We start from the raw sequence: 20,648 nt of genomic DNA on the forward strand, positions 1-20,648 counted from the left end.
GCCACTCCTGCAGGCTGCATCTGACAAATACAAGATTTGTAAAATAAATATCAGCACACCCATTGCTGGAGGCAGTGCCTTGTGGCTCATCCAGAATTGAGCTTTATTCCTGTAAGCATCTCCATGGACCTTCACAGGGTACTGCGCCGCCAGTGGCCGGCAGTGGGAACTGCAGCGAGACTGCGCCCTCTGCAGCTGGCGGTTGGAACTGCAACGAGACAGCGCCGCCAGTGGCCGGCAGTGGGAACTGCAGCGAGACTGCGCCCTCTGCAGCTGGCGGTGGGAATTGCAGCGAGGCAGCGCCGTCAGCGGCCGGCGGTGGGAACTTCAGGCGAGGCAGCGCCACCAGCGGCCGGCAGAGGGAAGAGCACCTCACCATTCCCCCTCCCCCGCCAGGAACCCCATCCCCCCCCCCCCCCACCTTCCTCCGAGGGGGCGACATGGGGCTGTGGGGCTTCGGGCCTCGTATTTCCGCAGTGAGTGCAGCGGGCGTTTGTTGGTGTCGGTGAGGGGAGGCGGGGGGTGAAACGCGGAGCCGGAATTGGCCTCTTCGAGTCGGCTGCGGGTTCGCGGCGGCGACGATGATCACATGAGGGCGGAGAGGGACTGACCTATCGGAGCCCGGGGACAGAGAGCGCGGGGCCTCGGACTCGGGTAAGGAGGATAGGGATGGGATAGGCCCCGCCGCCCGGGAGGTTACAAACTGCGTGTGCGCGGCCTCCTCGGGCCCTCCGTCGGTGAGCGCAGCCTGGGAGAGAGCTCACCCCCACACCCACACCCACCCCCACCCCCACCCCCACACACACCCGCGGGGCTGGAGAGAGGCCTGAGGCCTGGCTTTTCCTGTCACACTCGGAGCCGGGGACCGGGCGGCCCGGGAAGAGGGCGCTTTGTCCGAGCGGAGGCGGCGGCGGCATAAAGCGAGAGCGGGGCCTCGGGCCTGGGCGGGAGCGGGCTCCGGGAGGAAGGGGAAGGGGTGTCCGATGATAAACAAACAACTAACCGGGGCGGGGGAAAATAAACACCAGAGAGAGGGAATAATATAAACTAAACCCCGGGGAGAGATGGGAATAACCTTCATCCTGAAGAAGTGGGAGGATTGGGAAGATTGGGAATAATCTTCATCCTAAAGAAGTGGGGGTGGGGAAGAGATTGGGAATAATCTTCATCCCTAAAGAAGTGGGGGAGGGAGAGATTGGGAATAATCTTCACCCCCAAGAAGTGGGGGGGAGGGGGGAGAGATTGGGGATAATCTTCATCCTAAAGTTAAAGGGGGGCGGAGAAAGAGATTGGGAATAATCTTTGTCTGGGGGGAAGGGGGTGAAGAAAGAGGTTGGGAATAATCTTCATCCTGAGGTATGTAGATTAGGAATAATCATCATGCGGGAGGGCATGTGTTTGGGAATAATCTTTGTCTTGCATTGGGGGGAAGTCTTTGAGGGGTGTGGAGGTAATTGGGTTGCCAGGATAGAAATTGGGAATAAATTTCACTTTTTTTTTCCTGTGGAAAATACAATTTGCAATGAAACATAATATTAACTGGTCAAACCACATTTCTGCACAATTTCTTTCACATATGTCTCTATACATGCATGGCAATAATCTTTGTGTTGAAAATATATTTATGTAATTGATGCAATTCTTATAAAGGCAAACCATTTTGAAATAAATTGCAATAATTTGGAGAAAGGGCGGAGGAATGAACTAAATTGCTTTGTCTTTTGGCGTGACACAAGATTTTGGAGTGGCTGGTCTTTCTTTGAAATTCTAATTGTTAGACTATGTTACACACTGAAATGGTTCAAATGGATCAAATTACTCCTCACCTCAAGTGTTTACTGTTTTGGAACAATTGTTTATGATATAGTTTTGCATTAATTGCATTGGGTGAAATTTTATAATTCACTGTTCTTTCTCAGCTTTCACTTTTACCAAAATCAGAGTATTGATAAGTGCTGGTTAAAAATCAGTTTACCAGTTTATTATTTTGAATAGCATTGAGAATAGAAAGACATAGTCAAAAGGTTATTAAGTTAATGTAAATTTCGTATTTCATTTCGATAGGTGTTACTTAATAAAACACTAATTTGTGATGTTTTAGCATCAACTATTTATAGTTGAGTGTACTGCCACTTCCTGTTTGTCTGTAGACGATACTGGTTCCATGAAGGTTAATTTCAAGGTAATATGGCTTTCCATGCAAGAAGCACAAATTGGTTTCAACCTTTTTGCTTTAAAAGCACAACTGTTAGATCCTTTCTTCTGTCTTGGCTACATTTTTTTTTCTGAACTAAGTGAATGAATTATTTAGAATTACTTAATTACTGACTGATCTGACACGCGGCTGGCTTGTCCGGCTGATTTGTGATGCAGAGTGACACCAACAGCATGGGTTCAATTCCTGCATTGCTGAGGTTACCATGAAGCAACTCTTCTTCTCAAGCTCTCCCGACACCTGAGGCTAAACTGCACCAGTTGTCTCTTTCTTTTGAGACAGCAGTCCTGTGGTCTTCAGGGACTGTGGTGACTTTATTTTCACCTTTTAGTGAAATAATGACTGTTACGGCTGTGTATTGTTATTAGATGAACCGAATCAGTACATATTGATACTAGATGTGCATGAATCACAAAGTTAATATGTAGGTACAGCAAGTAGGTAAGGCCGATGCAATGATCTTGTTAGTTGCAAGATAAATGGAGCATAAAAGTAAAGGGGTTTTGCCACAGTTGTGAACAGCGTTTGTGAGACTCCATTTGGGATATTGTCTGCAACTGTATTCTCTATTTAAGAAAAGATATAACTGTATTTCAAGCTATGCAGAGAAGTTTCACTTGATTTAGTTCCTAGGATGAAGGGGTTACCTTGTGGGTTGGTATCCATTGGGAGTTTAGAAAAGTGAGAGGTGATTGTATTGAAATGTGAAAGATCCTGGAATTGGGGTGGGCTGGGAAGTTGACAGGATGGGTGATGAAATGATGTTTCCCATTGTTGGAGAGGCTAGAACCAGGTGACACAGTTTTAACAGTAAGAGGTCTTCTGTTTAAGTTGGCAATGCAATTTTTCTTTACTCTGGGAATCATTAGGTTATGAAATCCTAAGAGCAATGTAGCAGGCTTATTGATATTTTTAAGGCTGTGTTAGATACCCTTGTCTAAGGATATAGACGGTGGTCAGGAGAGGTGAAGCCACAATCATATCAGCCTTGATTTTGTCAATTGTAGCACATTGTCGAGTGTCCTTAATTTGTATGTAAATTACATAGAGGATGGCAACTATATCATCCTTAAGGGCACTTGTGTAGTAGTATTGTCCCTACCTCTGAATCAGAAGGTCGGGTTCAAGTCTCACCTGCAGAAATGGGCAATGATATTTAAATATGTCAAACTTTAGAATTGCAAGATGAACTATGATAATGTAGAACCTGGGGTGTAGTGTGGGTGGGTGGGTGACTGATTTAGAGGAGCAATGACTCACAAGCTACTAGCCCTATGTACTGAGATGGCCTCCTCTTCGTGGCAGAGACCAAGTAGCCACTGCCGTCATTGCTTAGCACCTCTATTAAGTCTGCAGCCATGATCTAGAGGCATAGAGATGTACAGCACAGAAACAGACTCTTTGGTTCAACTCGTCCATGCCAACCAGATATTCTAACATAGATCTCTACCGTGGCAGACTTCCTTTCTGCAGGCTCTTGATGTACTAGCTATTCCACATAATAATTTGGTATATTGTATTCTTTTGTCTGTTACAGAAATTATCTGAATTATTAAATTCAGTTTTGTCACTTGCCATAATGAACTCGTGTCATGGCACAGTTCAAGTTGTAATATTACAATAGATTGGTCTTTTCCCTTGACCCTTGGGTCTGCTGTTAAATAGTTATAGAGTCATAAAGATGTACAGCTTGGAAACAGAATCTTCGGTCCAACTCATCCATGCTCTACATCAGGTATATCAAGAGTAAAAGAATGACTAGAATGAGATGAGGGCCAATCAGTGATAGTAGTGGGAAGTTGTACGAGGAGTCAGAGAAGATGGAGGAAGCGTGAAATTAATACTTTTCATCAGTATTCACATTAGAAAAAGACAATGTTGTCAAGGAGAATACTGAGATACACGCTACTAGACTAGCTGGGACTGAGGTTCACAAGGAGGAAGTGTTAACAATTCTGGAAAATATAAAAATAGTTAAGTCCCCTGGGCTGGATGGGATTTATCCTAGGATTATCTGGGAAACCAGGGAGGAGATTGCTTTGCCTTTGGCTTTGATCTTTGTCATCATTGTCGACAGAAATAGTGCCAGAAGACTGAAGAATAGCAAATGTTGTCCCCTTGTTCAAAAAGGGGAGTAGAGGCAACCCTGGTAATTATAGACCAGTGAGCTTTACTTTGGTTGTGAGTAAAGTGTTGGAAAGAGTTATAAGATTTTATAATCATCTAGAATGGAATACCTTGATTAGGGATAGTCAACACAGTTTTGTGAAGGGTAGGTCGTGCCTCACAAACCTTATTCAGTTCTTTGAAATGGTGACCAAACAGATGGATGAGGTTGATGTGGTATAAATGGATTTCAGTTAAGTGTTTGATAAGGTTCCCCAAGGTAGGCTATTGCACAAAGCATGGGATGAGGGTGATTTAGTGGTTTGGATCAGAAATTGGTGAGCTGAAAGAAGACAGAGGGTGGTGCTCAATGTGAAATATTCATTCTGGAGTTCAGTTTCTAGTGGTGTACCGCAAGGATCTGATTTGGGGCCACTGCTGTTTGTCATTTTTATAAATGACCTGGATGATGAGGGCATAGAAGGATGGGTTAGTAAATTTGCAGATGACACTAAGGTCGGTGGAATTGTGGATAGTGACGAAGGGTGTTGTAGGTTTCAGAAGGACACGAATAAGCTGCAGAGGTGGGCTGATAGGTGGCAAATTGAGTTTAGTACGGAAAGTTGAGGTGATTCACTTTGGAAGGAGTAACAGGAATACAGAGTACTGGGTTAATGGTAAGATTCTTGGTAGTGTAGATGAGCAAAGAGATCTTGGTGTCCAGGTACATAGATCCTTGAAAGTTACCACCCAGGTTGATAGGATTGTTAAGAAAGCATATATTATGTTAGCTTTTATTGGTAGACGGATTGAGTTTTGGAACTGAGATCATGCTGCAGCTGTACAAAACTCTGGTGAGGCCACACTTGGAGTATTGTGTACAGTTCTGGCCACCGCATTATAGGAAGGATATGGAAACTTTGGAAAAGGTTCAGACGAGATTTATGTTGCCTGGTACAGAAGGAAGGTCTTGCGAGGAAAGGCTGAGGGACTTGAGGCTGTTCCATTAGAGAGAAGAAGGTTAAGAGGTGACTTAATTGAGGCATATAAGATACTCAGAGAGTTAGATACATTGGACAGTGTGAGCCTTTTTCCTCAGATGGCGATGGCTTGCACAAGGGGACGTAGCTTTAAATTGAGGGCGTGATAAATATAGGACAGCTATCATAGGTAGTTTCTTTACTCAGAGTAGTTGGGGCGTGGAATTCACTGCCTACAACAGTAGTAAATTCACCAAATTTAAGGGCATTTCAATGGTCACTGGCTAGGCATATGGACGAGAATGGAATAGTGTCGGTTAGATGGGCTTCAGATTGGTTTCACAGGTTGGCACAACATAGAGGGCCGAAGGGCCTGTACGGGACTAATGTTCTATGTTTATCCATGCCGACCAGATATCCTAAATTAATCTAGTCTCATTTGCAGCACTTGGCCCATATCCCTCTAAACCCTTCCAATTCATGTACCCATCCAGATGCCTTTTAAATGTTGTAAATGTACCAGCCTCCACCACTTCCTCTAACAGCTCATTCCATACACACATGACCACTCTGTGAAAACGTTGCCCCTTCGGTCTCTTTTATATCTTTCCCCTTTCACCCAAAACCTATGTCCTCTAGTTCTGGACTCACCCACCCCAGGGGAAAAGTCTTTGCCTGTTTACACTATCTATGCCTCTCATGATTTTTAAAAACTCTGTAAGGTCACCCTTGGCCTCTAATGCTCCAGGGTAACCGCCCCAGCCTATTCAGCCTCTTCTTATTGTTCAAACCCTCCAACTCTGGCAACGTCTTTGAACTGGTGGGACATTTGTTGGTTACTTTTGACACATTTTAAGACCAATACACATGATTAGAAAAATTGTTAAGTTGGAGTGAGAAGGTAATATTTCACATCCAGTGTGTAGAGTGATGATTTATAGCAAATGATTTGACTGTTGATAGCTTCCCAGGATTGCTTGAATGGAATTCTGCTCCTTTTATGTTTATTTTTAAATTAATAAGGATTTCAGCAGGTAAATGCTGTTTTACAAAGCAGTAGTGTTTAATTGGCAGTTCTGAGAAATTGACACAACAGAATGTCAACTAAAAACAATTAGCTTTTGACAAAAAATTCTCATTCATAAGAGGTACTTGCTTTACCTTTTAAATTGCCTGTTTAGATACTGTATGATAAGTGTAATATTACACTACCCCATGATTGAACTCAGTTGTGTCAGCTATTACATTGGTACTTTTGTCTTTTTTGTAATCTTGCTCCTGTTCTTTAGTTGGGAGGTGGTGTGACAAGCTCATAGTAATATCCAAACCATTCTAGCAGATAAAGTTCTTGATTGATTTGACAGTGTAGAAGACTATACCTCCCAGTTTCAAATGAACAATTTAAACAAGTGCTATTCTAGGATTGAAGACAACACGCTACTGGGCAGATGTTCCTTCTGTGAATCAAGAACAGAAAGTGATTGTGTTGAGAAAGTTTAACTATATATGTGATGTCTCAAACTTTGCATTTAAATTTGGTTTCACTTGCAGTTCTGCATTATCAACTGTGAGTAAAAGATGGGACGGAGGAAATTACCTGCAACTGCAGCAGCCCCAGATCAGGATCAAGACTTTGGTGGTGAGTTTATTTGCACTGTGATGCGTGTTTGTCACCTTTGAAAGTCTAGTGAATTGGAAATGTATTACATTGTGTTTATGTTTGTAGCCAATTGCTGTTCTGAGAATAAACCATGGTTCAATTGGGAAAGGTTGTAGTCCTGTAGTTTGTCATTATCTTTGATGTAACATTGAGAAATGCATTTTAAGTATTGCTGGGATGTTGCTTGTTCATGAAAGGTAAAGCATAAATTGAGAATGTCTGCAGTCATTCATTGGGAGTCTAATAATAATCTGGTCTCCCATATTTTATTGTTTCAGATTAGCTGCTGGCAGATGGTTAGAGAGTAACAGCTACTAGTGAACACTGATCTTGAGATTTGTAATGTTTTTGGTGAACTTGTTTAGGTTCCTGGAGGTGCAATGCCTACGTGAGGTTTTGAAATAGAAAATTGGCTGATTAATTGTTGGAACAAATCTTTCTTGTTGGCAGGTGTACAAGTGAGTGCTGTTGGAGCAGAACAGTATGCTTTAATAGATATGGGGTCTCCTCCACATATAGTGAACAATCTGAGTGGTCAATTGTTTTGATCTTTTAACATGTCACAGACCTGATATGTATTTAATATAATTCATACACAACTGGTCATGTGTAATTTTTATCTCCTTGCTGATATACATGCCTTAAAATGGCAGCTGTTGAAATGGCCACAAAAAGAGATGTTAAGCATTTTTCAAAGCGTTTCACTTGGATATGGTTCAGTATCAAGAGTTTTCAGTGTGTTGTCTACTTCCATCAAGGATTTTGTTTTTGTTGAGACCTTTTGTGTAAATAGTGCATCTCGTTGTCATCAGTGCTTTATAAAAATTGGGTCTGAAATGTTTTGAGCTCAGTTCGCGTTCTTTCTGTGTTTCAGATTACTTGCTTTTCCTAGTTAAAAATCAGACAACACCAGGTTATCGTCCAACAGGTTTATTTGGAAGCACTAGCTTTTGGAGCGCTGCTTCTTCATCAGGTGGTTGTAGAGAATAAGCCACCTGATGAAGGAGCAGCGCACCGAAAGCTAGTGCTTCCAAATAAACCTGTTGGACTATAACCTGGTGTTGTGTGACTTTTAACTTTGTACACCCCAGTCCAACACCAATGTCTCCAAATCATTGCTTTTCCAAATGGTTGCTGATATCTCATTTGATTTGGAAGTTTCCTGTTGACTATTCTTTGTTGTCCTGAATAGTTTCCAGTTGACCTTTTAGAATGACTGCAGTCCTGCTGCTCCCAAGATTGTGTTGGAAAGGAAATCCCTGTGTTAGTTCAGACTTGATGGTAAGTATCCAAACCAGAAAGGGATGGAAGTTGGAGATAACTTAGGGTTTCTGGTATTCTTATGGTCTTGCTGATTTTGTCACCCAGGGCTGTGGAGACTTCAAGGTGCTGTTTTAAGTAAGCCTGCTGAGCTGTACCACCATATTCAGTCAAAATATATACTCAGGGTTTTGTCCAGTCTAATGCAAGGCAGGGCAGTCACGTTTTAATCTTTGTCACTAGGGTTAGGGGTGTTACCGATGAGCAAATATCAAAATAGTAAGGGTTGGCATAAAAGTAAACATGAATTTAAAAAGCAATTCAGAAACAATAAATCAGAAACAATGTGTATTCATAAATAATAAACATCATTTTACATGTGCCAAATAACAGGGATAACTAATAACATTTTTACGAAAAACAGAATGCTGGGAAAACTCATCAGATTTGGCATCATCTATGGAGAGTTAATGTGTCACATCCAGTGACCCTCCTTTAGAACTGATTGTCGCTAGGAAATGGTTGATATATATGATGAAGGTTGGTTGGGGGGGAGGGGGGTGATTGGTGGTGTGGTAAATGATATCCCACAGCAAGATAACAGCAGTTGGACAGACAATAGAATGGGTTGAAGAGTGTGACGCTGGAAAAGCAAAGCAAGCCAGACAGCATCCAAGGAGCAGGAAGGTCGATGTTTTGGCCATAAACCCTTCATCCGGGATGTGAGGGTGTGTGAAGAAGGGGACTCAGATAAACAGGAGGGTAGGGGTGGGAAGAAGGTAGCTGGGAAAGCTTGGAAAGACCTCCTCCTCTCACCCCAGATCCAGCCTCCAACTTGGCACTGTCCTACCTCTCCATCATCCTGCCCACTATCCGCTCCACCCATGCCTGACCTGTCACCATCATCCCCCACCTGGATCTATCTATCACCTTCCCCTCAACCCCAACCCCCTCCTATTTACTTATCCCTCAGCCCCACTCCCACCAGAAAAAAAACCCATCACCCCACATCCCTGATGAAGGGCTTATGCCCGACATGTCAACTCTCCTGCTCCTCGGATGTTGCCGAACCTGCTGTGCTTTTCCAGCACCACACTTTCCGACTCTGATCTCCAGCATCTGCAGTCCTCACTTTCTCTCAGACAAAGGAATGGATAAAGGTCAGCTTGGGGAATCAATAGCTGCTAATTGGGACCATTAGTGGCTGACAATAGGATGGTTGTGGTAGCAACCTATGTGATGGCAAGGCCTGGAGTGTGGGGGTTGGGATAAGGACATGGGAGAGGGTGCTCAAATCCTAAAATTATTGAACTCGATATTGAATGTTGAAGGCTGCAGAGTTCCCACGTGGAAAATGTGCTGTTCAAGCTTGCACTGAATTCTTTAGAGCACTGCAACAAACCTGATATTGGCTAGGGAACATTGTGGTATGTTGAAGTGGCAGGCAACAGGAAGCTCGGGGTCATTTTTGTGGACAGAATTCCTTTTCTTTCCCTATTTGGTTAAGAAGCAGTGATGTGGAGAGCGAGCTAAGCCTGAAATTCAATGTGAGCAAATGAGAGGTCTTGTACTTTTGGCAAAAAGAATACAGGCATGGACTGTTTTCGAAACGGTGAGAAAATTCATCAAGCCAAAGTACAAAAGGATCTGGGAGTGCTAGTCCAGGATTCTCTAAACGTTGACTTGCAGGTTGAGTCCGTCGTTAAGAAAGAAATATCATGTTGTCATTTATCTCAAGAGGGTTGGAATGTAAATGCAGCGATGTGCTACTGAGACTTTATAAAGCTCTGGTTAGGTCCCATTTAGAACACTGTATCCAGTTTTGGGCCCCACACCTCAGGAAGGACATACTGTCACTGGAGCGTGTCCAGTGTCCATGGAATTTTAGGCCTATTATAAGATGAATGGCTGAGTTTCCTGGGATTGTATTCATTAGAGTTTAGAAGGTTGAGGGGAGATCTATTAGAAACTTAAAGATAATGCATGGCTTAGTAAGGGTGGACGCTGGGAAATTGTTTCCGTCAGTTGGGGATAGTAGGACTGGTGGGCACAGCCTTAGAAGTAGAGTGGGTCAATTTAGAACGGAAATGAGGAGAACATTTCTTCAGCCAGAGAGTGGTGGGCCTGTGGAATTCATTGCCACGGAGCACAGTGGAGGCTGGGCCTTTAAGTGTCTTCAAGGCAGAGATGGATAAATTCTTAATCTCACAAGGAATTAAGGGCTACGGGGAGAGTGCGGGTAAGCGGTGTTGAAATGCCCATCAGCCATGATTGAATGGCGGAGTGGACTCGATGGGCTGAATGGACTTACTTCCACTCCTATGTCTTATGTTCTTATGGAAATCATGATCTCTAGGTAGGGGTTGGGGGCTGAGACTGAGCCAAACAGTTAGGTTTAACTAAATTTGTGTTCGTTTCTGGGGGTACATACCCACAGAATCAGAGGTGATCTTTTAGCCTGGGTTTTCTTTGTCTCCCAGCATGAATTGTGAAGAGATTGTTGGGGAGACATTAGAAGGGGAAGGATGGGTCTGTGCCTGGCTCATGTCATGAGCATCACCCCTTCAACCTCGCCACATACGCCACCTGTCCCCTATTCCCTGCAATGGGGGTAGGTTTTTGGGGTGGAAGGAGGATCAAATTGATCTTTGTCTGATATTGCTTGCAAATCATTCTGATAATACCTAGGTGAAAAGCCTTGACAAAATGTGTCTTTTCCCCATTAATACTCAACGTTATTTTCATGAAGACTAAGTATGATTGCTTCCACAATTGGCAGAGATAGTAGTTTGGTGAGATATCATATAAATTATATCCTCATGTTGGTTTCCTGACTGATTGATGGAGTTCTAGTTTGAAACCAAACCTTTTAGATTGATAGTGATGATAACTCAATTTCTTACTTCTCTCCTTCAGTTGGTGCACAGGGTAGAATTGAATTTGTCAGTTGGTGGGGAGGGGGTTAAAAGGTGCACATCAGGAAGTTTCGTTGGTTTTATTTAATACAAACCCATAATAATTCCTCACAGGATCAGCAATCAGTCTTAAGGTGTCCAGTCTGAAGGGAATTTCTACTGAAGGGCTGTGTATCACTCATCTCTAGATGATCTATTTTGCTGATACCATGGAACAGAAAATGTGTCTTAGGATGTTATGCTATTTACATTCAAATTGTTGATGTAACCAGGGGTGCTTGGAGGAATCTGGGGTATTAAAGTTAGTTGCTATTCTTTGATAATGACTATCTGGTTGTTACTTGACAACTTTATGGGATGTGTGTCGGCTCAATACACCAAATGTCCAAATACTAGTGAGGAGCAAGTTCAGAGTACTGTGTGGCTTATTGTTGTTGGATAGGATTTAAATTGTTTCACAACTGAATGGATTGTTAAGCCATTTCAAAAGACCTTTAGACTTAACTAAGTAGTGGAGTACTGTAGTCATGTGCAAGTCAAACCATTTAGGTGTGGCATACTCACTTCCCTTAAGGACATAAATGAATCAGTTAGATTTTTGGTGTGTGGCCCGTAAACGATCAGGTCTATTAAGTGCAAACTTGCCAATGTTAAATTAAAGATCTCTATTTTGCAAGTCCACCCCAATAACAGTTGAGGTGCCCAGAGAAGGGCACTAAATCTGACTATAAGGGAGGTGGATTGAAGCAAGCCTGTTGTTGAACAATTCCTAGTTTTCTGACTATATTGATTTAAAATGTTTCCCAATAACTTCATTAATTCCTTCACTCAACTCTGTCTGATATCAGTCACACTTGATTTTCAAGCAAAAATACTAAAGCAATAGAATCATGAATATTTTTGTAATGTGGGTTTTGGTGATACTCTTAAATCTGAATTGTGAAAGCACCTCTTGGAGTGGAATTTGTCATTTACAAAAGTAAATTCAGTTATACCAGTTAAAATATGTGTTGGAGGCAGATGAGAAATGTCATTCTGTTCATCTTGCCTCACTCTAAATCTGAGTCATCTGTTCTTATACTACAGATAGCGTTCTAGATTTACCTTTATTATTTCATTTGCTCATGTCCAGCTGCCCCTCAAGGCAGACAAATCCAAATATCTCCTATGTTTTTTCATGCTTCGATCTTTTCTTGCTGTATTATGGCTCCTCTTCCAACTGTCTCCATGGTTTGAATGAGTGTTTTGTCTCAGCAATCAAAGCGAGACACAGTGATCTAAGTTTGGTCTGAAAGAGGACTGTTAGCAGATGACACGAAATTGAATGGAAGGATGAGCTTTGAGGCGAATGCAGGGATGTCCACATCATATTGAAACACATTTAGTGAGTGGCAAATGAATGGCAGATGCAGAATAATATGAATAAATCTGAGGTTATCCACTTGGTAGCAAAACAAGAAGGCAGATTATTACTTGAATGCTGATAGATTGGGAAAGTGGGAGATGCTGCGAGACCTAGGTGTCTTTGTACACCAGTTGCAGAAAGTTAAGCATGTGGGTGCAGCAGGCGGTGAAGAAAGCAAATAGTATGTTGTCCTTCCCACCGAAAGGGTTTAAAAACAATGGCAGGATTATCTTGCTGCAATTACACAGAGTTTTGGTGAGAGCTCACCTAGAATGTTGGTTTCCTTGTCTGTGGAAGAATGTTCTGGCTAATGTAGGTGTGCAAAAAGAGTTTTCTAGACTGATTCTTGGGATGATAGGACTGATACATGAAGAAAGATGGGATCAACTGTGACTACATTCACTGAAGTTTAGAAGTATGGGCGGTAGATTTCATAGAAGCCTATAAAATTCTAACACAGGAGAATTGTCCGGGTGGTGGCGGCGGCGGCAGGTCACGGTTTAACGGGGTAGGCCTTTTCGAGCTGTGAAAAATTTCTTCACTCTGACTACTAAACCTGTGGAATTCTCTGCTATAGAACACAGTTGAGACAAAAATACTGCTTTCAAGGAGGTGTTAGATGTAATTCATGAAAGATAGAGGTCATAGAAACCCTACAGTATGGAAGCAGGCCATTAGGCCCAATGAGTCCATACCAGCCCTCCGAAGGCATTCCACTCAGATTGATGCCCCAGCCTATCCCTGTAACCCCACATTTACCATGATTAATCTGCCTAACCTACATATCTTTAGACTGAGTGAGGAAACTGGCGAATCCAGTGGAAACCCACACAGACATGGGGAAAATATGCAAACTCCACACAGCCCAAGGCTGGAATCAAACCTGGGTTCCTGGTGCTGTGAGACAGCAGTGCTCACCATGTCGTCCCTTGGAGGTAACGGGATCAAAGGATATGAGGAGAAAGCAGATACAGGGTACTGGTTTGGATAATTGGACATGATCATTTTGAATAGCAGAGCAGGGTCAAAGGGCTGAATGGCTTATTCCTGCTCTATGTTTGTATGCCACTGTAGAGTGGCAGAATGGTATACTTCTATGTGTAGTCCTGTCCTGTGTGCTTTTATTGATTTAGTTTAATTAATGTGTGTAGTTGCACTGTATTGGTTGTTAACTTCACTGAAAATCTCACCACCCTCCACAACACCTCTAATGAACTGTACTTTGACTTTATTTGTATTAAATTTTACATAAGCCTGCCTGCTTACATAATTTGTGTCCTCTACTTGATAGCTTCTGATTCAGCCCCTCAAGTTCAGTTGCCTCTTTTGGTCTGCTATCATCTGTACAATTTGTTTTTAATTCACTGTAGGGATGTGGGCGTCACTGGTTGGGCCAGCATATTTTGTCTGTCCATTGAGAAGGTGGTGGTGGGCTGCCGTCTTGAACTGCTCTAGTCCATGTCTGGTAGGTTGACCCGCAGTGCCCTTCGGGTGGGAATTCCAAGATTTTGAGTGAGACTGAGGGAATGGCAAAATGTTTCCAAGTCAGGGTGGTGATTGACTGGAAGGCAATTTGCAGGTGTTGGTTTCCCATGTATCTGCTGCCCTTGTCCTTCTAGTTGTGGATTTGGTAAATTTGATCAATTTGGGTGCAGTTCTGCAGCAAGATGAAGGGCTTATGCCCAAAACATGGATTCTCCTGCTCCTTGGATGCTGCCTGACCTGCTGTGCTTTTCCAGTACTACACTCTCAACTATTTACATTAGCAGGATGACCATCCTTATTACGTTGAACACTGTAGTTTTTCTCACCTTATTGTATTCTGCCTGCAATGCCACATAATCAAAAAGCTGAAGGAGTTTGATCAAGCAATGTTACCTTTCTAAATTTCTATTAGGTGCTGAATCTAGGTTATTGTATTCTGGCTAAATCTCAAGCATGTGCATGATCAGTTCTATTATTTTACCTTGCATACATGGTTGTTTGGACCTTTTTTGTTATCCTTTTGATAAGCAGGTCTTTTTAAAATCTGCCTATTTCTGATTATTTTTCAGTGAAACATGGTAGCTCATGAATATCATCGCTTTGTGTCTTGTTGGTCTGTCCCATGGGATTTAATTGTTGATCTTTTAGTTTGTTTAGAATTTCCATGTCATTTACATCTTATTAATTTTACTTAGAATATTGTTGTTTTCAGAAGACACATCCATTACTTCTCTAATGAATTCTTAAAGGAAGAAATAATTTACAATATTAAAAAGATGATACCTTGTCTCGTCCATGGTTTTGTTTGCATTCCCATTTTTTTAGGTCCCCTATTTATTCTCTTACCTTGTTTAAGGACTTTAATGTTTTGTCTGCATTATGCTTTTTCTTCAGCTGTCTCTCGACTTCTCTGTCTTCTTATCATATTGGTCTTTTGACTTTTTTTCTAATTAAATTGCAAGTCATTTGGGATGAAGATTGCTTAGTACTCGACTAATCTTAGGTGTATTTTTTAATCCTGGTCGTGGGGCCCTCTTGTGACACAGAGGTAGCATCCCTACCCTTGGACCAGGAGGCCCAAGTTAAAGTTCCAGATGTTTGAAGTGTTTAATAACATCTCAGTACAGATTGATTAGGAAAATAAGTTAAATAAAACAAAAATCCTAATTGTTCATCATTGTATCTTTAAAGTCTGCCAATTGAACGTAATTTGAGTTTTTTTTTGAAGGACGAACAAAGAGGGTTGTGAGGGCAGAACGGAGGATGTGATCTGTATGGATTTCGGTAAGGCATTCAACAAGATTTCTCATGATGGACTGGTTGGCAAGGTTAAGCGTCATGGAATATAGGGAGAACTAACCATTTGGATATAGAACTGGCTCAAAGGTAGATGACAGAGGGTGTTGGTGGAGGGTTGCTTTTTCAGACTGGAGGCCTGTGGCCAGTGGAGTGCCGTAAGGATTGGTGCTGGATCCACTGCTTTTTGCCATTTACATAAACGATCTGGATGTGAACATAAGAGGTATAGTTAGTAAGTTTGCAGGTGAGACCAAAATTGGAGGTGGAGTGGACAGCAAATAAGGTTACGTCAGAGTACAATGGGATCTTGATCAGATGGGCCAATGCACTGAAGAGTGGCAGATGCAATTTAATTTAGATAAACGCAAGGTGCTGCATTTTGCAAAAGCAAATCTTAGCAGGACTTATACACTTAATGGTAAGATCCTGGGGAGTGTTGCTGAACAAAGAGACTTTGGAGTGCCGGTTCATTATTCCTTGAAAGTGGAGTCGCAGGTAGATAGGAGAGTGAAGAAGGCGCTTGGTATGCTTTCCTTTATTGGTCAGAGCATTAAGTATAGAAGTTGGGAGGTCATGTTGCGGCTGTACAGGACATGGATTAGGCCACTGTTGGAATACTTCATGCAATTCTGGTCTCCTCCCTTTTGGAAGGATGTTGTGAAACTTGTAAATCTTTTCTGAACCCTTTCAAGGATATTGCCAGGGTTGGAGGATTTGATCTTTAGTAGGGAGCGGCTGAATAGGCTGGTGTTGTTTTCCCTGGAGCGTCGGAGGCTGAGGGGTGACCTTATAAAAATCATAAGGGGCATGGATAGGATAAACAGACAAGATCTTTTCCCTGGCGTGAGGGAGTCTAGAACTAGAGGGGTTAGGTTTAGGATGGGAGGGGAAAGATATAAAAGGGACCTAAGGGGCAACTTTCTCAGGCAATGGATGGTGCGTGTATGGAATGGTGGAGACTAGTACAATTGCAACATTTAAAAGGCATCTGGATTGATATATAAATAGGAAGGATTTAGATGGATACGGGCCAAGTGCTGGCAAATTGGACTAGACTAGATTAGGATATCTGGTAGGCATGGGCAAGTTGGACCGAAGGGTCTGTTTCTGTGCTCTATGACTCTAATTGGGTGACACTGAAGTAAATGTCTCTAGTTATTGTAGGTAAGCTTTAACGTCCTCAAAATCAGTCATTTTTAAAAGTAATATTAGCAAATCCTCTGAGGCATTTTATATATATATAATGTATCAGAGTAGATGCTGCTTCATGAAGAGTCAGGGTATTGCTGATGATGTGGGATGGGAGAGTTAACAGATGTAACTGTGGCATGTATACAAAGTACACAAGCCACTAAATACATAGGTTATTGAATATATCTCCTAATCTTGTTTTTGAATCCCGTATCATGTCAATTTGAACATTTGCAGTTGCCATCTCTGAAAGCTACCATAGTTTCCATTCTCCTTAGATTATCTGGGTGACTCATTATCAAGTTAGAATCACTTACAACTTCTCTGATCTAATGTGTCACGGAGCCATAAGACATTAAAAGCAGAAGTAGGCCATTTGGCCCATTGAATCTGTTCCACCATTCACTATAATCGTGGCTGTTCTGATATTGCTCCATGCTACTTTCCTACCTCATCTCTGTCACCCTTGATTCCCTTGATGAATAGAAATCTGTCTATGTCAACCTTTAATCTACTTAATAGCCCAGCATCAACAGCTTTCTGCGGTAAAGAATTCCACAAGTTCAGTACACCCTGAGAGGAAAAAGAAATCCTCCTCCTCTCTGCCTTAAATGGGTAGCTCCTTATTCTTGAGATTCTGCGCTTGATTTCTTGACTTTTCTGTGGGAAGGACATCCTCTCTGCATCCTGCACCTTATCAAGACCTCTAAGAATTTTGTATGTTGTAATATGTCACCTGTTATTCTCCTAAACTCAAATGAACATAAGCTCAACCTGATAGCTCAGATCAACCAACCTTATCTGGACTGCTGCCAGTATATCTTTTCCTTAGCAAAGGGTCCCAGAATTGTTCACAGTATTCCAGTTGTAGTATGACCAGTGTCTTCGAATCATACCATACAGAAGAAGCTCTTCGGTCTATTGAGTTGTTTTAAAAAATTCTCAAGGTCAGGTTCGTAGGAGAGTAGTCTGACACAGAACAAACGACCAAGAGGCGAGTCTGCTAGAATATGAGCATTTTATTCCCCGCAGCGTCGCCACAACCAGGTCTCATACTTACAACGGGTCTGGCTTATACTCACTCTACATGTTACCGGAACTGGGAGCCGTCAGTTCTCGTAGAGCGGTTGCCAACAACCCACGCTCGGCGGTTAAACGTAACCCCGGAGCAGACTCACCGAACTGGAGACTTTTCCAGCTGATATACTCTTTTCCAGATATAAACATTCATGTGAACAGCAGAGCAAGGCTAAAAAACACATTCCATTCTGGTTACATACAGATAAGAAGATTCACACGGGGAGGTGTGTAATAAGATTCACACGGGACTAAGCAACACCTCCATTCCGGTTAGATTCACACATGTATTGGGACACAATTTTAACCCTTTCACCACATTCCACTGCTTGGCCCAATACATGTGTTACATTATGATTCACACATGTATTGGGACATAATTTTACACCACATGAGTCTGTACTGTTAAAAATATGTGAGTGTGTACATAAGTCTCACTTTCTTGCACTAAGACCGTAATCCTGAATGTTATGACACTTCACATGTTTGTCCAAGTACATTTTAAATGTGAGTTTACCCACCTCAACTACCCTCCAGAAAGCGCATTTGAGACCCCTATGGCCCTTTGGGTGAAAACACATTTTCTCAGATCCCCTCTAAACCTCCTGCCTTTCACTTTAAAATTACGTCCCCTTTTATTTGACCCTTTGACTAAGGGGAACAGCTGCATTCTATTCACCCTATCTGTGCCCCACATAATTTTATCCAGCTCGATCAGGACCCACTCAAAATTCTCTTCTCCAAAGAAAGCAGCACAAGCTTACTAGCCTCTCTTCACAACTGAAATGTTCCATCCTGGTGAATCTCCTCAGCACCTCCTCCAGTGCAATCACATCCTTCCTATAGTGCGGTGACCAGAACTGCGCACATTACTCCAGCTGTGGACTAACCCAAAGTTCTGTATATTTCCAACATAACCTCCCTGCTCTTATAATCTATGCCTTGACTGATAAAGGCATGCATCAAATATGCTGCTTTAACTAACCTTTTAACCTGCTTCGTCAGCTTCAGAGATCTGTGGACAAATACCCCAAGATCCTTCTCATTCTCTGAGCTTCTTAGTGTCCTGCCATTCATTGAGTACTCCAATGTCTTATTCCTTCTTCCAAAGTATGTCACCTGGCAATTATCAGGGTTAAATTCCATCTGCCACTCATCTGCCTATCTAACCAATACGTTTATATCCACCTATTACCTAAGACATTCCTTTTTATTGTCAACCCCCAGCCAAATTTTGACGTCCACAAACCTCCTCAACCTCCCCCACCCCCCCCATTCTCATCTACATCAATTAGGAATAAACAGTAAGCAACTCTGCAGTATGCCAATGCACACTAGGCTCCAATCACATAAGCAGCTTTCTACCACCATCCTCTGTCTTCTGCCACTAAGCCAGTTTTGGCTCTAACTTGCCAAGTTATCTTGGACCCATGAGCTTTTACCACCTCCTTTATCAATTTCCCATGAGGAACTTTGCTGGAATCAAAGGAAATTCCATTTTGTGTCTTGTGTAATTTCAGCAAGGCCTTCTAATTTTTATACTCTGTTCCCATTGAAATAAAGGCATATACTGCATTTGCCTTCCCTATTGCCTACTGAACTAGTCTGCTTGCTTTTTTACAATTCATGCAAAAAAACCTCCCAAATCCCTCTGCTGCAGCTTTTTGCAAACTTCCCCATTTAAATAATAATCATCTCTATTCTTCCTGCCAAAGTGCATAACCTCATATTTCCCAATTATTTTCCATCTGTCAAGTTTTGCCTCTCAGTTAACCAGTGGCAGGAGACAGAGGGTGGTGGCAGAAAGTTGTTTATGTGACTGGAGCCAAGTGTGCAGTGCCATAATGCAGAGATTACTGCTGAGTTGTTTACTGTTTATTCCTAATTGATGAGAATGTGGGGGGCGGGGGGAATAGGGGGTTGAGGGTGATAAGGAGGTTTGTGGACTCCAAAGATTGGGTGGAAGTTGACAGTGAAGAGGAATGTCTTAGGTAATAGGTGGATATAAAAGGATTGGTCAGATAGGCGGATCTGTGGCAGTCTTCATCCTTCAATAGACTTCTCATATCATCCTCATTACTTGATTTCCAATTATTTTTGTGTAATCTGCAAAGCTAGTGCCATCCTAGTCATTAATTTATATTGTAAATAATTGTGGTCCCAGCACTGATCCCTGTGGCACTCAACTAGTTTTACATTGCCATCCTGAAAATATCCCCTTAACCACAACTCTGTCTTCTATAAGTTATCCAATCCTCTGAACATGCTAACTTACAAACCCCAATACCACAGTCTCTTATCTTATTAAGTAGCCTTATTTGTGTTATCTTTTATCAAATGCCGTTTGGAAATCCAAATATATTATAATTTACTCCTTCCACTTTCTCTGCCCTGCTTGTTATCATCTCAAAGAACTATAATGCATCTGTCAGGCATGATTTCCCCTTCATGAACCCTGCTGATTCTGCCTGATTATATTGTCTTTCTAAAGACTTTAGAAAATTTTCCAGATGACCGACATTAGTCTTAATGGCCTATAATTACCTGCTTTTGTTTTTGTCTCCCATTTTGAATAAGGGTCTCACATTGCCAGTTTACAATCTTATGCAATTCTAAGAGGGGTTAAAAACCAATCTTAATGGATGTAAGTTTGCTCGCTGAGCTGGAAGGTTCATTTTCAGATATTTCGTCACCGTATTAGGTAACATCATCAGTGAGCCTCCGGTGAAGCTACCTAGTCGGGTGACCAAATTTCTGAAAACGAACCATCCAGCTCAGTGAGAAAACGTACATCCAGATCCTCAACCTGAGTTACAAACCTTCACAAAACTCAGTAAAAATCTTAATGTTTTCTTGGAAAGGTAATAGTACCCAAACAAGCAACACCTAATATTGTATTTGCTTCCTGCTTCTTTATGCTGGTCGCAATCTAAATTTAAATGTGATTTTTGAAATAAAACAAATGGAAACTTTATTTTGCCAGTTTGCAACGTAGTAAAAAGAAATTCGGAACAGAATACAATGGATTAAGCTCTTTCCCTTTTAAAAAAAACTA

At 42.0% G+C, this 20,648-nt stretch overlaps 1 protein-coding gene across 5 annotated transcripts in view; it reads left to right on the plus strand.

Moving 5' to 3' along the window:
* Window positions 1-420: 420 nt before the first annotated feature.
* Window positions 421-20,648, plus strand: part of scaf11 (SR-related CTD-associated factor 11) — a 65,865-nt gene continuing 45,637 nt past the window's right edge. For 3 of the 5 annotated variants that reach the window (XM_043708682.1, XM_043708685.1, XM_043708686.1), the window contains exons 1-2: window positions 483-654; window positions 6,853-6,940. In XM_043708682.1, coding sequence (XP_043564617.1) covers window positions 6,880-6,940 — 61 coding nt within the window. In that variant the 5' untranslated portion in view covers window positions 483-654; window positions 6,853-6,879. The other 2 variants (XM_043708684.1, XM_043708687.1) reach the window with 1 other exon arrangement.

The sequence above is a fragment of the Chiloscyllium plagiosum genome, chromosome 19 (assembly GCF_004010195.1).
Source record: "Chiloscyllium plagiosum isolate BGI_BamShark_2017 chromosome 19, ASM401019v2, whole genome shotgun sequence".
NCBI lineage: Eukaryota > Metazoa > Chordata > Chondrichthyes > Orectolobiformes > Hemiscylliidae > Chiloscyllium > Chiloscyllium plagiosum.